General features: G+C 46.8%; 1 protein-coding gene across 2 annotated transcripts in view; it reads left to right on the top strand.

The window, feature by feature from the left end:
* igf2bp1 (insulin-like growth factor 2 mRNA binding protein 1) overlaps positions 1–7,430 on the top strand; it is an 83,329-nt gene extending 75,899 nt beyond the window's left edge. For both annotated transcript variants that reach the window (XM_055656848.1, XM_055656846.1), the window contains exons 13-15: positions 77–208; positions 2,371–2,484; positions 4,683–7,430. In XM_055656848.1, coding sequence (XP_055512823.1) covers positions 77–208; positions 2,371–2,484; positions 4,683–4,778 — 342 coding nt within the window. In that variant the 3' untranslated portion in view covers positions 4,779–7,430. The remainder of the gene's footprint in view (positions 1–76; positions 209–2,370; positions 2,485–4,682) is intronic.
* Positions 7,431–17,448: the final 10,018 nt, after the last annotated feature.

Genomic DNA, 17,448 nt, shown 5'->3' with positions numbered 1-17,448 from the left:
CTTTTCACTGTGCCTCGGTAACACGTGACAATAAACTAAACTGAACTCAAAATGTCTCTCTCATCTCCACCCAAAGGTCCAGGGGCGTATCCACGGGAAGCTGAAGGAGGAAAATTTCTTTGGACCCAAGGAAGAAGTCAAGTTGGAGACACATATTAAAGTCGCGGCTTCAGCGGCAGGGAGAGTGATTGGCAAAGGGGGCAAAACTGTAAGTAGTGATTCAACATGGAGGAAGGAACTGCAGATGTTGTTTTACACTGAAGATAGACACAAGATGCTGCAGTATTCAGAATTAAAGGGCGTTCTTTCAGGAAGGAGATGAGGAGGAATTTCTTTTATCAGCGGGTGGTGAATCTGCGGAATTCTTTGCCACAGAAGGCTGTGGAGACCAAGTCAATGGATACTTTCAAGGCAGAGATAGATAGATTCTTGATTGGTGCGGGTGTCAGAGGTTATGAGGAGAAGGCAGGAGACTTGGCTTAGGAGGGAGAAATAGATCAGCCATGATTGAATGACGAAGTAGACTTAGGCTGATGATGGGCCTAATTCTGCTCCTATCACTTATGAGCTTGTGATGAACTCAGCGGGACAGGAAGTCTCTTTGGAGAAAAGGAATGGGTGACGCTTCGGGTCGAGACCCTTCTTCAGACTGAGTCTGAACAAAGGTCTTGACCAAAAACGTCAGCCATTCCTTCTCTCCAGCAATGATTCAACGATACTTTATCATTCGCCACAGTGAGCATGTGGTTCTCTGTCTCGTGTAAAATAAAAACTCATTCTCCACTTTGTTCACTCATCGGATCCGGGTGTCACTCACAAGGCCAGCGTTCACCATTCATCCCTGGCTGCCTTTATAGATAAACATAGAATCATAGACAATATGTGCAGGAGGAGGCCATTCAGCCCTTCTGGCCATCACCGCCATTCAATATGATCATGGCTGATCATCCAGAATCAGTACCCCATTCCTGCCTTCTCCCCACATCCCTTGATTCCGTTAGCTCTAAGAGCTAAATCTCACTCCCTCTTGAAACATCCAGTGAATTGGCCTCCACTGCCTTCTGTGGCAGAGAATTCCACAGATTTACAACTCTCTGGGTGATAACGTTTTTTCGACATATCAGTCCGAAATGGCCTACCCCTTATTCTTCAACTGTGACCCCTGGTTCTGGACTTCGCCAACATCAAGAACATTTGTCCTGCATCCTGCCTGTCCATGTTTATGTTTACAAAAGAGTGCGGAAACAGGCCCTTTGGCCTAACGAGTCCACGCCGACCAGCGATCACCCCGTACACTAGCACTATCCTACACATACTAGGGACAACTTACAATTTTACAGAAGCCAATTAACCTATAAAGCTACACATCTTTGCAGCATGGGACGAAGTCGTACACTATACTGCTGTGCCAGTGTGCCGCCTAATGCTGCATTTATACAACTCAAATAATTAATGGCAGCGGTAGAGTTGCTGCCTCACAGCGCCACAGACCCGGGTTCGATCTTGACTACGGGTGCTGTCTTTACGGAGTTTGTACGTTCTCTCCGTGACCATGTGGGTTTTCTCCGGGTGCTCCGGTTTCCTCCCACACTCCAAAGGCGTGCATGTTTGTAGGTTAATTGGCTTCATCAAATTGCCCCTAGTGTGAAGAACAGTGCAAGTGTATGGGGTGATGACCGGTCAGTGTGGATTCTGTGGGCTGAAGGGCCTGTTGCAATGCTGAACTGTATCTCTAAAGTCTAAAGGAACAGATGATGCCGAACGATAGTTAGCTAATGTGCTTCCAGTATCTGCATCTGACACCTTTCATGAACTTCGGCTGGTGGAAAGAAAAACTCATCACTCCACAGTCTCACCCCTGACCACTACGCCACAGAGTGCCGGAGTAACTCAGCGGGTCGGGCAGCATCTGTGGAGAGCATGGATTGTGAAGTTTCGGGTCGGGTGCCAACCTGAAACTTCACCCTTAGACGTTAGATTTCAGGGTTTAGAGACACAGCGGGCCAACCAGCCCGCTAGGCCTACTTATGTTATCCGACAAGGAATGAAGAATAAGACCAGTTCACAGCAAAAAATAAACCTGGCATTTTAATTTAATGCTGGATAATCTAAATGAGTAAAGCAGGACATAAGGAAGCAGTTCCAATGATGTTTTGGTTCCCCTTTGTTAACGATCCAATAACTACAGCAGTTCAGAACCTGTATATCTCTGGAGGCTAAAGTCTAAAGGTCAGGCAGCATCTGTGGGGACCATGGATAGGTGATGTTTCAGGAAGGGACGGGACGGGACCGGTCTTCACGTTTTGCGGGGAGCTGCGAGCCGCCGCTCGGTCGGTGCGAACTTTCCACAGCGTTGTGCGTGTGTTGCAGGTGAACGAGCTGCAGAACCTGTCGAGTGCGGAGGTGGTGGTTCCTCGCGACCAGGTGCCCGACGAGAACGACCAGGTCGTGGTCAAGATCATCGGACACTTCTACGCCAGTCAGGTGGGTGTGCCACCGCCCGCTGCCAAGACCCGCTGGTACCCGACCCACTGCCCGCTGGTTCTAGACCCACTGCCCGCTGGTACTCGACCCACTGCCCACTGGTACTAGACCCACTGGTACTCAACCCACTGCCCACTGGAACCCGACCCACTGCCCGCTGGTACTCGACCCACTGCCCACTGGTACCCGACCCACTGCCCACTGGTACCCGACCCACTGCCCACTGGTACTCGACCCACTGCCCACTGGTACTAGACCCACTGTTACTAGACCCACTGCCCACTGGTACCCGACCCACTGCCCACTGGTACTAGACCCACTGCCCACTGGTACTAGACCCACTGCCCACTGGTACCCACTGGTACTAGACCCACTGGTACTAGACCCACTGCCCACTGGTACTAGACCCACTGCCCACTGGTACCCACCCACTGCCCCTGCCCTCTCCCTCCATGATCCCCATCCCTCCTCCGCCCCCCCCCCCCCCCCCCCCCCCCCCTGGTACTCTCCGCTGATGTCCCCCACCTCTCACCCCCCTCCCCAACCTGGATATCTCCCCTGCCAATCCCCCCTTCTCCCCCCCCCCCCCCCCCCCCCCCCCCCCCCCCCCTCACCTCCCCCCTCCCACTACAATCATCAATTCGAATATCTACAAGACCCTGGCACTCACTGTGAGGCAACAACTCCACCACTTTGCCATCAACGCCCCATTGCAGATGTGGACTTTGTCTCTGGAACTGATGCATTACAATGCTGAGAACTACATCTGCACTCTGTATCTCTCCCTTTGCTCTACCTATTGTACTTCGAGACATAGAGCAATCGACTCACACAGCGTGGAAACAGGCCCCTTCAGCCCAACTTGCCCACACACGACCCAAGTCAAGTCAAGTTTATTTGTCACATACACATACGAGATGTGCAGTGAAATGAAAGTGGCAATGCTCGCGGACTTTTGTGCAAAAGACAAACAACCAAACAAACTATAAACACAATCATAACACACATATTCTTTTACATAATAAATAATGGAAGGAAAACGTTCAGTAGAGTTAGTCCCTGGTGAGATAGGCGTTTACAGTCCGAATTGCCTCTGGGAAGAAACTACTTCTCAACCTCTCCGTTCTCACCACATGGCAACGGAGGCCCACTGCCTGACTCGACCCACTGCCCACTGGTACTACGAACAGTCCCACTGCAGACCCACTTGCCCACTGAGGTCTCCCCATATGTGCCCTCCGGTAGTAGCACCCCTGTGGTATAGTTCACTGCCCACTGGTACCCCCGGGCCCACTGGTACCCAACCCACTGGTACCCGACTCACTGCCCACTGGTACTCGACCCACTGCCCACTGGTACTAGACCCACTGCCACTGGTACTAGACCCACTGGTACTAGACCCACTGCCCACTGTACTTGGACCCACACTGCCCACTGGTTCCCAACCCACTGCCCATGGTACCCAACCCACTGGTACTCCCGCCCACTGCCCACTTACCGACCCACTGCCGCTGGTAGATCCACTGCCTCTCCCTCCATGATCCCCCCCCCCCCCCCCCCCCCCATCACCTCACCCCCTCCCAACCTCCCACTGCCACCAACAATCATCAATTCGAATATCTACAAGTCCCTGGCACTCACTGTGAGGCAGCAACTCCACCACTGTGCCATCAATGCCCCATTGCAGATGTGGACTTTGTCTCTGGAACTGATGTGTTACAATGCTGAGAACTACATCTGCACTCTGTATCTCTCCCTTTGCTCTACCTATTGTACTTCGAGACATAGAGCAATCGACTCGCACAGCGTGGAAACAGGCCCTTCAGCCCAACTTGCCCACACACGACCAAGTCAAGTCAAGTCAAGTCAAGTCAAGTTTATTTGTCACATACACATACGAGATGTGCAGTGAAATGAAAGTGGCAATGCTCGCGGACGTTTGTGCAAAAGACAAACAACCAAACAAACTATAAACACAATCATAACACACATATTCTTTTACATAATAAATAATGGAAGGAAAAACGTTCAGTAGAGTTAGTCCCTGGTGAGATAGGCGTTTACAGTCCGAATGGCCTCTCTCTAAACTTGTTTGAAACTTGACTTTGACTTGATTGTATTTATGCAAAGTGTCTCGGACGATGCAGGACGAGGCCAGTACTGAATGTAAACCTGCGGTCTGTCTCGTTGCCTCGCAGCTCGCACAGAGGAAGATCAGAGAGATATTGGCCCAGGTCAAACATCAGCAACAGCAGAAGGTACAGAGCAGCCAACCACAAGCTCGGAGGAAGTGAGATTGACGAGAAGTCCCGGATACCTGCCAACAATGGAGACAGAGGCCAGGCCAGAGTGTGGCTGTGTTCAGACCAACCCTTTGTTCACCTTTAACACAGTGGAAGGCTAAGTAGAAATGATGGATTTTAAACTAAATGAGATTTACCAGGGTAATTGGGAATAACTTTTAAACCCTCAGGAGAAAATGTTTGAAGAATGTAAATTTAGAGTGGAGAGACCTCTTGTCTTTAGTGGGGAGTGGGTGGTAACTGCTTGCGGGATGTTGCACAAGTCTGGGGGACATTAGTGCAGCGGGCTGTTGTAGAGGCCCAGGACCTCCTGCCCGCGTGACAATTAACAAGCCCGTCATCGCTCGATGTTAGCAGTAGAATCACTACATTAGGGACTTCAGCCTTGCGATGGTATGAAGGACCGGCTTTTAATTTAAGCCTCTTCTACAGTGACCCTCCCGCCTCTGCTGAAACCCGCCGCCTTTGTGCCCTCCTCCAGCGATCACGAGGGGTGTGGGGGTGGAGAAGGGGTGAATGTGGTCGGGTTCGGACAGTGACCAATTTGGATTCCAGCCACAAGTTTGTTGAAAGTGCGTGGGAAGTCCAGCGGGAGAATATCCTGTCAAGAATTGGACCCAAATCTGGAATTGCGACGAGCGTTATATTTTAAAATCTGGGGTGGTAAAAATTCTTCATGTTCTCAACAGAGAAGATTCACGTTTGGGAAACAAGTTCGTTTTTGCTCCCAGAAAATTGGAACAAAAAAATGCAGAAAATACTAGATTACAATCAGCAGGTCAGGCTGCATCTGTGGAAGGGGAAGTGGAAGACCATTTGCTTGCACTTGCCGAAGAGTGTAAGACCCGTGATGTTTCACAGATGATGCCTGATCTAGTGAGAACTTCCAGTACTTCCTGCTTTTAAGTTCCTTTTTCTTTGCTCTACTAAGTATGAAACCCATCAAATATCGAGAAATCTTCAAGGTCAGAGTTCCCCACAACATTCATTCATTTTCTGATAACAAGTCTTCGGAAAGACCACTAGTAGAAAATTCTGTACAATGCAACATCCGGGCAAATAAAATTAAGACACCCCATGGCTCAGTGAATGGATGTAGCAATTTATCTTTTACATCAGGCAATATAATCTTATGCGTTTCATAGACGCTGAACGACAAATAACCAATGGGTAGCAAATGCCACTGCTGAGTGGATTATTAATAATAATCTCACAGTAAATGGAGAGATTCCATCTTTATTGTTGATCTTGTTCAGTGCCACATCTGAGTTCACTCGGGACATGGCCAATAGTGTAAAGAAAACTTGGCAGTGAGCAGGTTAAAATAAACTGGGGGAGGAGCAGGCAAACTAGTAACAGTAGAGGGTCCAACACACAGATCACGGAGCAGACTCTAGGTGGAGGTAGGCAGCTGTGATGAAGAAAGTTGCACGTTGCTGGCTTTTGACATCAAGGGGGGACAGGTGGACATCTGAGGTTGTCTGTAATGTTGGAGTGTTTGGGAGCTGAATGAGGAGGAAATCAGTCAGTGTATGAACAGCTCATGGGCCTCTTTCCACTGCCCACCACATCATATAGACAACACAGTGCAGGGCCCTGCCTATCATCTGGTGCAGAGATGAGCTGTCACTAAGTATTTAAGATCGGCCCGAAACGTTGCCTATTTCCTTTTGATCCATAGATGCTGCTGCTCCTGCTGAGTTTCTCCAGCACTTTTGTCCACCTGCTGTCACTAGGTATGTCCCCAAGAAAACCCTATCATGACTTGAGCCACAAGATCAATCTTTTTCACTTCAGTGGGAACCTCAAAAAATGGGTCGACTTGGGAACACGTCCCAAGTACAATTATTGATCTGCCATCTGTACCCGAGACTGTGAGAACAGGCACGTTGTTCCAAATGGTACCCGCTGATACATGCATCAGTGAAACAGATATATCATTCAGTACATTGTGTTAATTAGTGCAGACAACTCGAGTTAGATGCCCGCTTGATTTACCCAATTTTTTAGAAGAACTCACTTGTCTAATTGCTACCGAAGATTAATTTACGCGCTGATATTTTCTGAATAATGCTCTTGGATTTATGGCTGACGCCGTACGCCAGCCTCGTCATGTGCAGCGCCCGCCGTACACTGGATTCACCCGCTCAGTGGCCACCCGTGTAAAACGCAAGGTACCTGTACAGAGTACCAATTGATTGCACCAACTGATAACGTGTATCAATCATGCTTCTTACCAATTGGCATCGATACACTGCAACAGTCAATGCATGGCACCAATTGTTACATTGCACCAATCAATGCATTGTACCGAATGATACATTTCACCAACCTGTACATTGCCTTCCTATTCCTCCTACACCCAAAATCCATTCACTAAAAGCCATGAAACGGTGATCTTAGGGGCTGAGGAGACACTGAGGTCCATGTCTAACTTATTTACGATAAAGTGATTCTTGATTCATCTAATTTTTATTACTACTTGCTTAAGACTAAGCCTTCCACAGTGTTAAAAACGTTAGAGAATTGTGTATTCTTGCCAAATATTAAATGAACTGTGATGATTGAGAAGATAATGCCAGCCACGTGTGGTGTTAGCTCTAACCTTTATTCTGCTTTCTTGAATGAAGAACTTATGAACAATTTTAGTGGTTGTTCCCACACAACCTTTGCCCAAATTGCCGTCTCGTCCTGCCAAAGATTGCAATTGCAACCTCGCGGTGTGGGATCTGTCAGTTCTGATGTATACCTTTATTCCCCTTCTCTCCCCTCCCCTCCCCTCCTCTCCCTTCCTTTCCCCTCTACTACCCCTCCTCTCCCCTCCCCTCCTCTCCCCTCCTCTCTCTCGCTTCCCTCCCCTCTCCACTCCCCTCCACCCTCCTCCCCTCTCCCCTCCTCTCCCCTCCCCTCCCCTCCTCTCCCCTCCCCTCTCCCCTCCCCCTCCCTCTCCTTCCCCCTCCCCTCCCCCCCCCTTCCCCTCCTCCCCTCCCCCACTCTCTCCCCTCCCCTCCCCTCCCCTCCCCACTCCCCTCACCCTCCCTCTCCCCCCCCCTCCCCCTCCCCTCCCTCTCCTCCTCTCCACACCTCCTCCCCCTCCTCTTTCCTTCCCCTCCCCTCCCCTCCTCTCTCTCCCCCTCCCTCCCCTCCTCTCCCACCTCCTCTCCTCCTCTCCCCTCCTTTCCTCTCCTCCCCCTCCCCTCCTCTCCACACCTCCTCTCCCCTCCCTCCTCCCCTCCCCCTCCCCCCTCCCCTCCTCTCTCTCCCCTCCCCCTCCCCTCCCCCCCTCCCTTCCTTTCCCTCCCCCCCTCCCCCTCCCCTCCCCTCCTCTCCCCCTCCCCTCCTCTCCCCCTCTCCTCCCCCCCCTCATCTCTCCTCCTCTCCTCTCCCCTCCTCTCTCCTCCCCTCCTCTCTCTCCTCCCCCTCCTCTCTCTCCTCCTCTCCCCCTCCCTTCCCCTCCCCTCCCCTCCCCCCCCTCCTCTCTCTCCCTCTCCCCTCCCCTCCCCTCCCTCTCCCCTCCTCCCTCCTCCCTCCCCTTCCCCTCCCCTCCCAGACCCAACGCCAGTGGAGAAAGTGGAATGAAACTAAGAGCCACACACGTGTGGGAGCAGGATAGTCATTAGAGAGAGAGATGTAAAGGAGTGCGCGGTCGAAAGAGGTGAAAGAAAACAACTACGATATCTAGTTCAGTCACTTTTCCAGGAAAGATTTGCGTTTTTTCTTAAATTAAATGAGTTCTGATAAAATAAAACTGAGAGAGAGAAAATATCCCTACACTGCTAAAGAACACCGAAGGACAAAAAATGAAGTGTTGTTCGTTGGGTAACACTGTGTGCTTTTACATGACTACCTCAAGCATTTGGTACCTCAATCTATGTTCCTTTCTTGCTTGCTGGTATTTTATATACTTATAAAGCTGATAGTCTTGAATATTTTATTTTTTTAATAAAAGAAAGTAAGATTAGCTGAGTTACATGCAGCAGCTGGGAACTGTGCAGGAGTGACTGTGTGGTGGGGCTGTGAGTTTTCCCTGCTTCTAGTTGGTGGAAAGTGTTAAAAAAATATTTTTTAAAAACTAAAAAAAAATTACAGCAAACTGCCTCAGATCTGTGAGGTGCCACATTGGGAACAAATTGCGTTTTAAATATTTAAAAGCAGTCGTGATGATGTACTTACATGACACATTTTCTATTTTATAATTTAAAAATCACATCTAATGATTTTTAAGTCGAGGCGTTGTGTGCAAAATACCTGGATTTCCTGTCATAACTTTATATGGCCACGACGGCATTAGTACATTAGCCTTTCATCAAAATGTCTTCAATTTCTTAACAATCCTCCAGTATGCAACTTTTATCATTGTTGTTCCCCTTGTCTGCATTAATAACAGAAGTCCCCCCAATGTAACCATATCAGGATCAAATGTTGTCAATGTACCGACTTCATAGCTTTAAAACGGGGGCTATATTATATTTGACTGCTCACCATTTCCTGCTTCTGCAGGTGACTAAACCCACATCATGTAGGAATGGGGGTGGGTAACACCAGTCTACGAAGCATTTACCTTTCACCGATGTCTCACCTCCCACGCCATTCCCTAGGTGTGTGTAACACACACACACACACACTATATATATATAAATAAACACACTCACACACACAATATATATATAACCATATAACAATTACAGCACGGAAACAGGCCATCTCGGCCCTACAAGTCCGTGCCGAACAAATTTTTTTTCCCCTTAGTCCCACCTGCCTGCACTCATACCATAACCCTCCATTCCCTTCTCATCCATATGCCTATCCAATTTATTTTTAAATGATACCAATGAACCTGCCTCCACCACTTCCACTGGAAGCTCATTCCACACCGCTACCACTCTCTGAGTAAAGAAGTTCCCCCTCATATTAAAACGGGGGCTACAGGCTATATAAACACATGCACACACAAGCCCGCATACAGTATATATAAACATGTAGACACATGTACAATATAACCACATACATATAAGCACACACACACAAATAAGCACACCTACATTCACACACACACATGTATGTACATACACACGTGCACATACGCACACATACACACACACGTACGTACATACACACGTACACATACACACACATATACACACACACACACATATGCACATACATACACACACACACACACATGTACAATCCTGCGAGAGACACATACACGTTTTTATCTCTACCACGGTGTTGACGCCCGTTTTCTGCTCGGCATTTTCACGAACAAAAATACGTCACCGTCCCAAACGTACTGGACATCGGCGGCGGAGAATAACCTGGTGCAGGGTTTTAGAGACACGTGTGAGCAGCGAACCAACAGCACACAACCTCCTCCTCGGTCCCGCAGTCACCACGGACTGTGAGATACCCCGGGTGCAGAGCCGGAGGCTTCTTACACAAAGTGACTGTGGATCTGATCGATGGTGAAGTCACCCAGCCAATGATTGAAACATTTAAACCTCAGTTTAACCCCTTCCTGGTTTGTTTTGTTGATGTGTACTCTCTCACATCAGTTGTCCAGCAAGTCTATCATGGAAATAGTCCCTGTTCTCACGATTTAGCTGCCATCAGTTCAAAATATCCGACACACCCCCACACATATCTAACTCTCTGTATACCACACATGGATCATACATACATGTGCAGGAATATGCTCAAAACTGTACATTATTGTCTGCACAGTTCCACACAAACATGTATGTATATATATGTGTGTACATACATATATATCCACACATTGTATGGATGTATAGATATACACACATTGTACAGATATACACACACATATATAATCATAATAAAGATATGTACATAGACACAGCCATTCATATACACACACACAGATGTACACACCTGCATATGACCACGTGTGTGTGCACACGCCTATCCGCACAATCTTTTCTCATCTCTTAATATAAAACAGCTTTTAACTTGTACCTGCGTAACAAAGCCAGCCGGAGGAAATCCAGGTTTTTTACACTGTTCGCCACTGCTTTTAATAAAAAAACTTCATGTGGGAACAAAAGCGAGATTTCGAGGGTGGCTGCTATGTGCAAAGCCCATTCAACCATTGCTGTATTTTTTTTCAGGTTAAGGCACTGGCCTCTGTACATCCCTTCCATATATTTTACTTCAAGCGTGAAACAACCTATTCAGACTTCGGCCGATTTTTAATTTGTTTTAGTTTTGGATCCGACAGCGAGCATCAACTCACCAATACGTGTTTGAGCCTTTTTATATCTTGAAGCTACAGTGCTGGCAATTGACTTTTGCAGTGTACTGCTTAATACTATTGATAGTCCTGCCATAGACACAGTCTGCCTGGATACCTGGGTCTGTCGAACGCTAACCTTGTTGGCTTGGGTCATCCCAAGATAACCCATTTGAGTTATATATTTTTTTTTAAAGTTAGGAGATTTTTCCTTGGGAATGTTGCTAGCCCACGAACTGTAACTTTATGAAGTTCAGGAAACTAATGATTTTAACAATCTGTAAATATTGGAAACGTTCCAGTGGTTTGGTTTGTTTTAAGGCGCAAGTTCAATCTGAAAAGTTTGTATAAGTCAGGGACGACATGGAATGTCAGAGTGGTTATGGCAGGGAAGGGCATTGAGCCAATCCCATCCATGTTGGTCTCCAGTAGTGTGTGATCCCTACTTGCTCCATAGCCTTCCAAATATTCCCCTTCCTGCTTATTCCCACTGCCACCGAACTCCCAGTTAGAAACATTATCTGGATTTATTTTAAAAAAAAAAGATTTTTTCCTCGTAACTCCCTGGGTCATTTCCCCAACATTTTAAACCTCTGGGGTGACACGGTGGCGCAGCGGTAGAGTTGCTGCCTCACTGCGCCAGAGACCCGGGTTCGGCCCTGACCACGGGGGATGTCTGTGCGGAGTTTGTACGCTCCCCCCGTGACCTGCGTGGGTTTTGTCCAGGATCTCCCGGTTTCCTCCCACACTTCACAAAGACGTACAGGTTTGTAGGCTAATTGGCTTGGTAAAATTGTAAATTGGCCCTAGTGTGTGTAGGGCAGTGTAAGTGTGCGGGGATCGCTGGCCAACGCAGACTTGGTGGGCTGAAGGGGGGCTGTTTCCACACTGTACCTCTAAACTCTTGATCCTTGCACCATCCACTAATAGCCATCTATGTAGCCAGGTAAATCAGTCATCATCTTGTAAACCTTCTGACAAATTTCCTCTCAATCAACCTCACTCTAGACCGAACAATTAGCTTGTCCTGAAACAAAGATTCTAATCTTCCAATCTCAAAGCTGAAATCCCTGTTTGGTAAATATCTTCTGCACCCTCTCCATGCCATTTATCATCTTCCTAAGATGAGGTGGTCAGAGCTAGCTGCAATATCTAGTTGTAACCCAACCAGACTTATGTTCATGACTAATATAGCCTCCCATTATTCTTCTCCAAATCTCACTTTGTCATATTGTAGGATACTTTACTAATTACTCTCGACAAAGATTTGAGCCAACCTACAGCTTGAGATCCACATTCTCAAACCTTACTGCTTTTTCTTTTCTAGATTCTTTGAAGGGCCTCCTTTGCCTTCCATGGGTGGAAAAACAATTTATGTCTTGTCAGCATTCATGAGTGATAGGAGCAGAATTAGGCCATTTGGCCCATCAAGTCTACTCTGTCATTCAACCAAGGCTGATCTATCTCTCCCTCCTAACCCCATTCTCCTGCCTTCTCCCCGCAACCTCTAACACCTGTACTAATCCAGAATCTATCTATGTCGGCCTTAACAATATCAATTGACGGCCTCCACAGCCGTCTGTGCAATTAATGCTGCAGATTCATCACCCTCTGACTAAATACATTCCTCCTCATCTCCTTCCTAAAGGAAAGTCCTTTAATTCTAAGGCTGTGACCTCTGGTCCAAGGCTCTACCACTTGTGGAAACATCCTCTCCACCTCCACTTTATCCAAGCCTTCACTTGGATTCCTACACTTTCTCTCCGCCCTTCATAGACATAGACACAGAAAATAGGTGCAGGAGTAGGCCATTCGGCACTTCGAGCCTGCACCACCATTCAATATGATCATGGCTGATCATCCAACTCAGTATCCTGTACCTGCCTTCTCTCCATTCACCACTCTCTATGTGAAAAATGTTTTTCTCATCTCGGTCCTAAAATATTTCCCCTTTATCCTTAAACTGTGACCCCTTGTCCTGGACTTCCCCAACATCGGGACCAATCTTCCTGCATCTAGCCTGTCCAACCCTTAAGAATTTTGTAAGTTTCTATAAGATCCCCCCTCGATCTTCTAAATTCTAGCGAGTACAAGCCGAGTCTATCCAGTATTTCTTCATATGAAAGTCCTGACATCCCAGGAATCAGTCTGGTGAACCTTCTCTGTACTCCCTCTATGGCAATAATGTCTTTCCTCAGATTTGGAGACAAAAACTGTACACAATACTCCAGGTGTGGTCCCACCAAGACCCTGTACAACTGCAGTAGAACCTCCCTGCTCCTATACTCAAGTCCCTGCATAGTCCTCAATGTAGTTTCCTGCATCATGGAATGGAACAAAACAAGGTTTTATGAATGGAGCTTGAACCCCAGCGGGATTGCTCCCTTGATTTTGATTAGCGTTTAGAATTCAATTGGTTATTCAGTTGGATCTTATGTGACTCAGAAAAAGACAGTACACCATCTTTGATTCTAGAAGAAGACAGGGCTATTCATTCCATATGGTGAGAACTCTGATGGAAGGGACTTTGTAATGTTGATAGTTCTGTTATTACAAATAGACCCTGCCCGCTTAGTTCCATCACATGGAATTGCAGATGCCAATTTATAAAAAAATGGCACAAAGTGCTGGAGTAACTCAGCCACTGATGAAGAGTCCCAACCTGAAACATCACCTATTTCTGTCATAGATTTGTGACAGATTCATAAGGAGCATACAAAATGTATAGGAAGGAACTGCAGATGATAGTTTACACCAAAATTAGACACAAAATGCTGGAGTTTCTCAGCAGGTCAGGCAGCATCGCTGGAGAGAAGCCTCTGATGCCTTTTCATACTTCAAGTTTTCCTCCCCCCTGATTCTCAGTCTGAAGAAGGGTCTTGACCTGAAATGTCACCTATTCCTTTTCTCCGGAGATGCTGCTTGACCCGTGGAGTTACTCCAGTATTTTGTGTCTACGTTTATGTAGCAAAATAAGGTCATTTGGACCATTGAGTCTGCTCTGCCATTCGATCATGGATGAACTAATTTTCCCTCTCAACCCCATTCTCCTGCCTTCACCCCGTACCCTTTGACACCGTACTAATGACTGACCCAATGACTTGGCCTCCACCGCCCTCTGTGGCAGTGAATTCCACAGAGTCACCACCCTCTGACTAAAGAAATTCCTCCTCGTCTCCATTCTAAAGGGACATCCTATTTTTCCAAGGCTGTGCCCCCTGGTCCAAGACTCCCCCTCCAAAGATGCTGCACGCCCCGCTGAGTTACTCCAGCACTTTGTGTCTTTTTTCATTCCAACTCTGCAGTTTGTATCTGAACTGCAGTGGGTGGATTAGTGGAACACTATCTCTGGGTCAGCATTGTGAGTGGAACACTATCAAATCAAATCTCATATTCCAGCATTGTGGACTATTTCTTTGGAGCTGAAACCGTGCCCATTACCAACTCTAACATATAACCATATCAAATCCATCTCGGCCCTACAAGTCCATTATTACCAGCCCACGTGCCACTCGTACCATAACCCTCCATTCCCTTCTCATCCATATGCTATTTTATTTTTGGACCAATGAACTGCCTCCACCACTTGCACTGGGAGCTCATTCCACACAGCTACCACTCTCTGAGTAAAGAAGTTCCCGCTCATATCACCCCTAAACTTCTGTCCCTTAATTTTAAAGTCATGTCCTCTTGTTTGAAACTTACCTATTCTCAAAGAGAAAAGCTTGTCCACATCAACTCGGTCTATCCCTCTCATCATTTTAAAGACCTCTATCAGGTCCCCCCTTAACCTTCTGCGCTCCAGAGAATAAAGACCTAACTTATTCAACCTATCTCTGTAACTTAGTTGTTGAAACCCAGGCAACATTCTAGTAAATCTCCTCTGTACTCTCTCTATTTTGTTGACATCCTTCCTATAATTTGGCGACCAAAATTGTACACCATACTCCAGATTTGGTCTCACCAATGCCTTGTACAATTTTAACAATTTTAACCTCTTCCAATCAACCTTTCAGCCGTGTGACTTTTTAAAACCCTTTTAAACCACCAGAGATGTAACCTTATTTCACACAGGTAACACATTACAAAAATAAATCTCCCAACAGCATCACCAAGTGGCGGGAGGTGGAGAAGGGAAAAATAAATTGAGGTAAAATGCCGTATTGCTCTTAGTGAGTATTTGAAATAGGGAGGTGGGGAGATGGGTGTAGATAGGCACAGTATCTATGGCAGGACTCTGAGTTTAACTGAGATTAATACTTCAATTTGAACTGAAAGAAAAGGATGAGTCTACATGGAGCAGATTTTGTTTCAAAAGGTCATTGGCAGGCTGCCTGGAAGGTCACTCTGAGTTGACCATCCATCCTGTGGCCTGACCTATGAGTGGGCACCCGAGTTCAACTCATAATGGTAACGTCTAATCGTGCCCCAACAGGCGGGCAAGTTTAAAAACTATTTTTTGCATACAAATCAGATTTACTACCTGAAGTTTATGTTTCAAAGGCAATGTCCAAATCACCTGGTTAATGAGTGTCAAAATGTGGATACTAAGTCTTGCTTGTTTTGCAGTCCGCACAACCTTCAAGCCACTAAAGTTTGAGCGTGGGTTGAAAAATTTAGGCTGAGGCATGAATGGTTCACAAGAATGTACGTTAAGACCCTTGACACTGTGACGCCTCTGTTTTGGCCTAGTTATTTACTACAGTTCTTCTGATGATCTACCAACAGAATTGCCTCTTCCATTTCTGCTTCCACCCTAGTCTTGTCAAGTTTAGATCTATTGTAAGATCGAAAGAGGCAGTTTAGCGTGGAAGATGATCGTACCTGAAAGGATCTTCAGAAGCATGGCTTGGACTGAGTTATTTGGCTGGTTCTTCAGCCCCAGAACAGCCCAAATGTTCCTGCTTTCTCCTTGACGGTGAGTTGTGCTGGGATGCCAACGTTCTCTAGCCAACCCTAGCACCCAACACTATTGACGACAGAGAACGATGGGGACCTCACGGTCAAATCCACCCACCCCCCCCACACACACAATCTTGTGTATGGTTGTCATAAACCCTCCACCATTATCTCAAGTTGACCAGGCTCCTTTCTCGGACTTTGCTAATCTGTACACCTCTGCATCATGCTTCTAAAGCCTAGCCATCAAAGCAATGAACCTACTTTGGTACACACCACTCCATATCGAAAACCATACGTATGCCACCTGCCCCCATCTCCAAAGAAAATTGGACATTGCCTTTCTTTACTCTATATTTTTAAATTGTATGCTGAGGTATTTGGAATGATTTAATATATATCTCCACGCCAATAACTACCTCAAAAGGTTTTCCGTGTGCGTATGGGGGGAGACAAAAAAAGGCATTTTGGAATTATGAGTTGCTCTCTCGTTACCTCTGCTCCGATGGGAGAATCGTTCATGACCGTGGCTTGGCGTGTACTGTGCGCGTAGGTGGTCTCAGCCAAGCCTGCATTGCATTCAAATCGATGGGGGGGGGGGGGGGGGGGGAGGGAGGGAGGTGAATGAATGGGGGGGGGGGGGGGGGGGAGGGGAGGGCGGGATGGGATGTTGGGGTATAAGACCTGTATAACCGTTTAATTTTTTTGATCTACCTCTTAGCAATTAGGATGAAAAAGGTAGTGGTATTTCCACATTGTGTAGTATAGGCTAAAATCTTTTCTGTTTATTTTCCCCTTCGCCCAAAAAGGTTTTTTTTTAACATTAGGAATTGTTGAGTAAATTTGGTGTTTAAAAAAAAAAAATGATTCCTTTACTATTTTCGCCCCCCCCCCCCCCCTGCTTGTTCTTGACTAGATATCAACTTAAGAATAAAATCAGGAAACCATTAGACTGTAGTTTTATTTTTGTCTACATTTTTTTTCCCCAACTGGTCTCGTGGGAAAAACTTTCACCTGCAAGAATCTCTGGCAGAATAATTAGTAGCAACGTGTGGTTATATGGCGCCTTTAACACTGCAAAATTGTTGACCGAGTGCTTCAGTCAGGTCATGTGGAGATGTAAGCAAAGTGAAATAAGGGCGAGGATAGGTGTGTAGGAAAGAACTGCAGATGCTGGTTTAAATCGAAGGTAGACACAAAATGCCGAGTAATTCAGTGGGTCAGGCAGCATCTCTGGAGAGATGGAATGGGTGATGTCTCGGGTCTTGACCTGAAACATCGCTCACTCCTTCTCTCCAGCATTTTGTGTCTACCTTCGAGTTGAGGAAAGCATCTGTGAAGACCTTACACCAAATGCTCAGTAACTCAGCGGGACAGGCAGCATCTCGTGATAGATGTCTTCTATGATGCCTAGGTGGATTCCTTCTCTCCAGAGATGCTGCCTGTTCCCGCCGAGTTACTCCAGCATTTTGTGTCCATCTTCGGTGTAAACCAGCACCTGCAGTTTCT

The sequence above is a fragment of the Leucoraja erinacea genome, chromosome 27, assembly GCF_028641065.1.
Source record: "Leucoraja erinacea ecotype New England chromosome 27, Leri_hhj_1, whole genome shotgun sequence".
Classification (NCBI taxonomy): Eukaryota; Metazoa; Chordata; class Chondrichthyes; order Rajiformes; family Rajidae; genus Leucoraja; species Leucoraja erinaceus.
The sequence above is the reverse complement of the archived record's forward strand: the minus strand, read 5'-3'. Positions and strand labels throughout refer to the sequence as shown.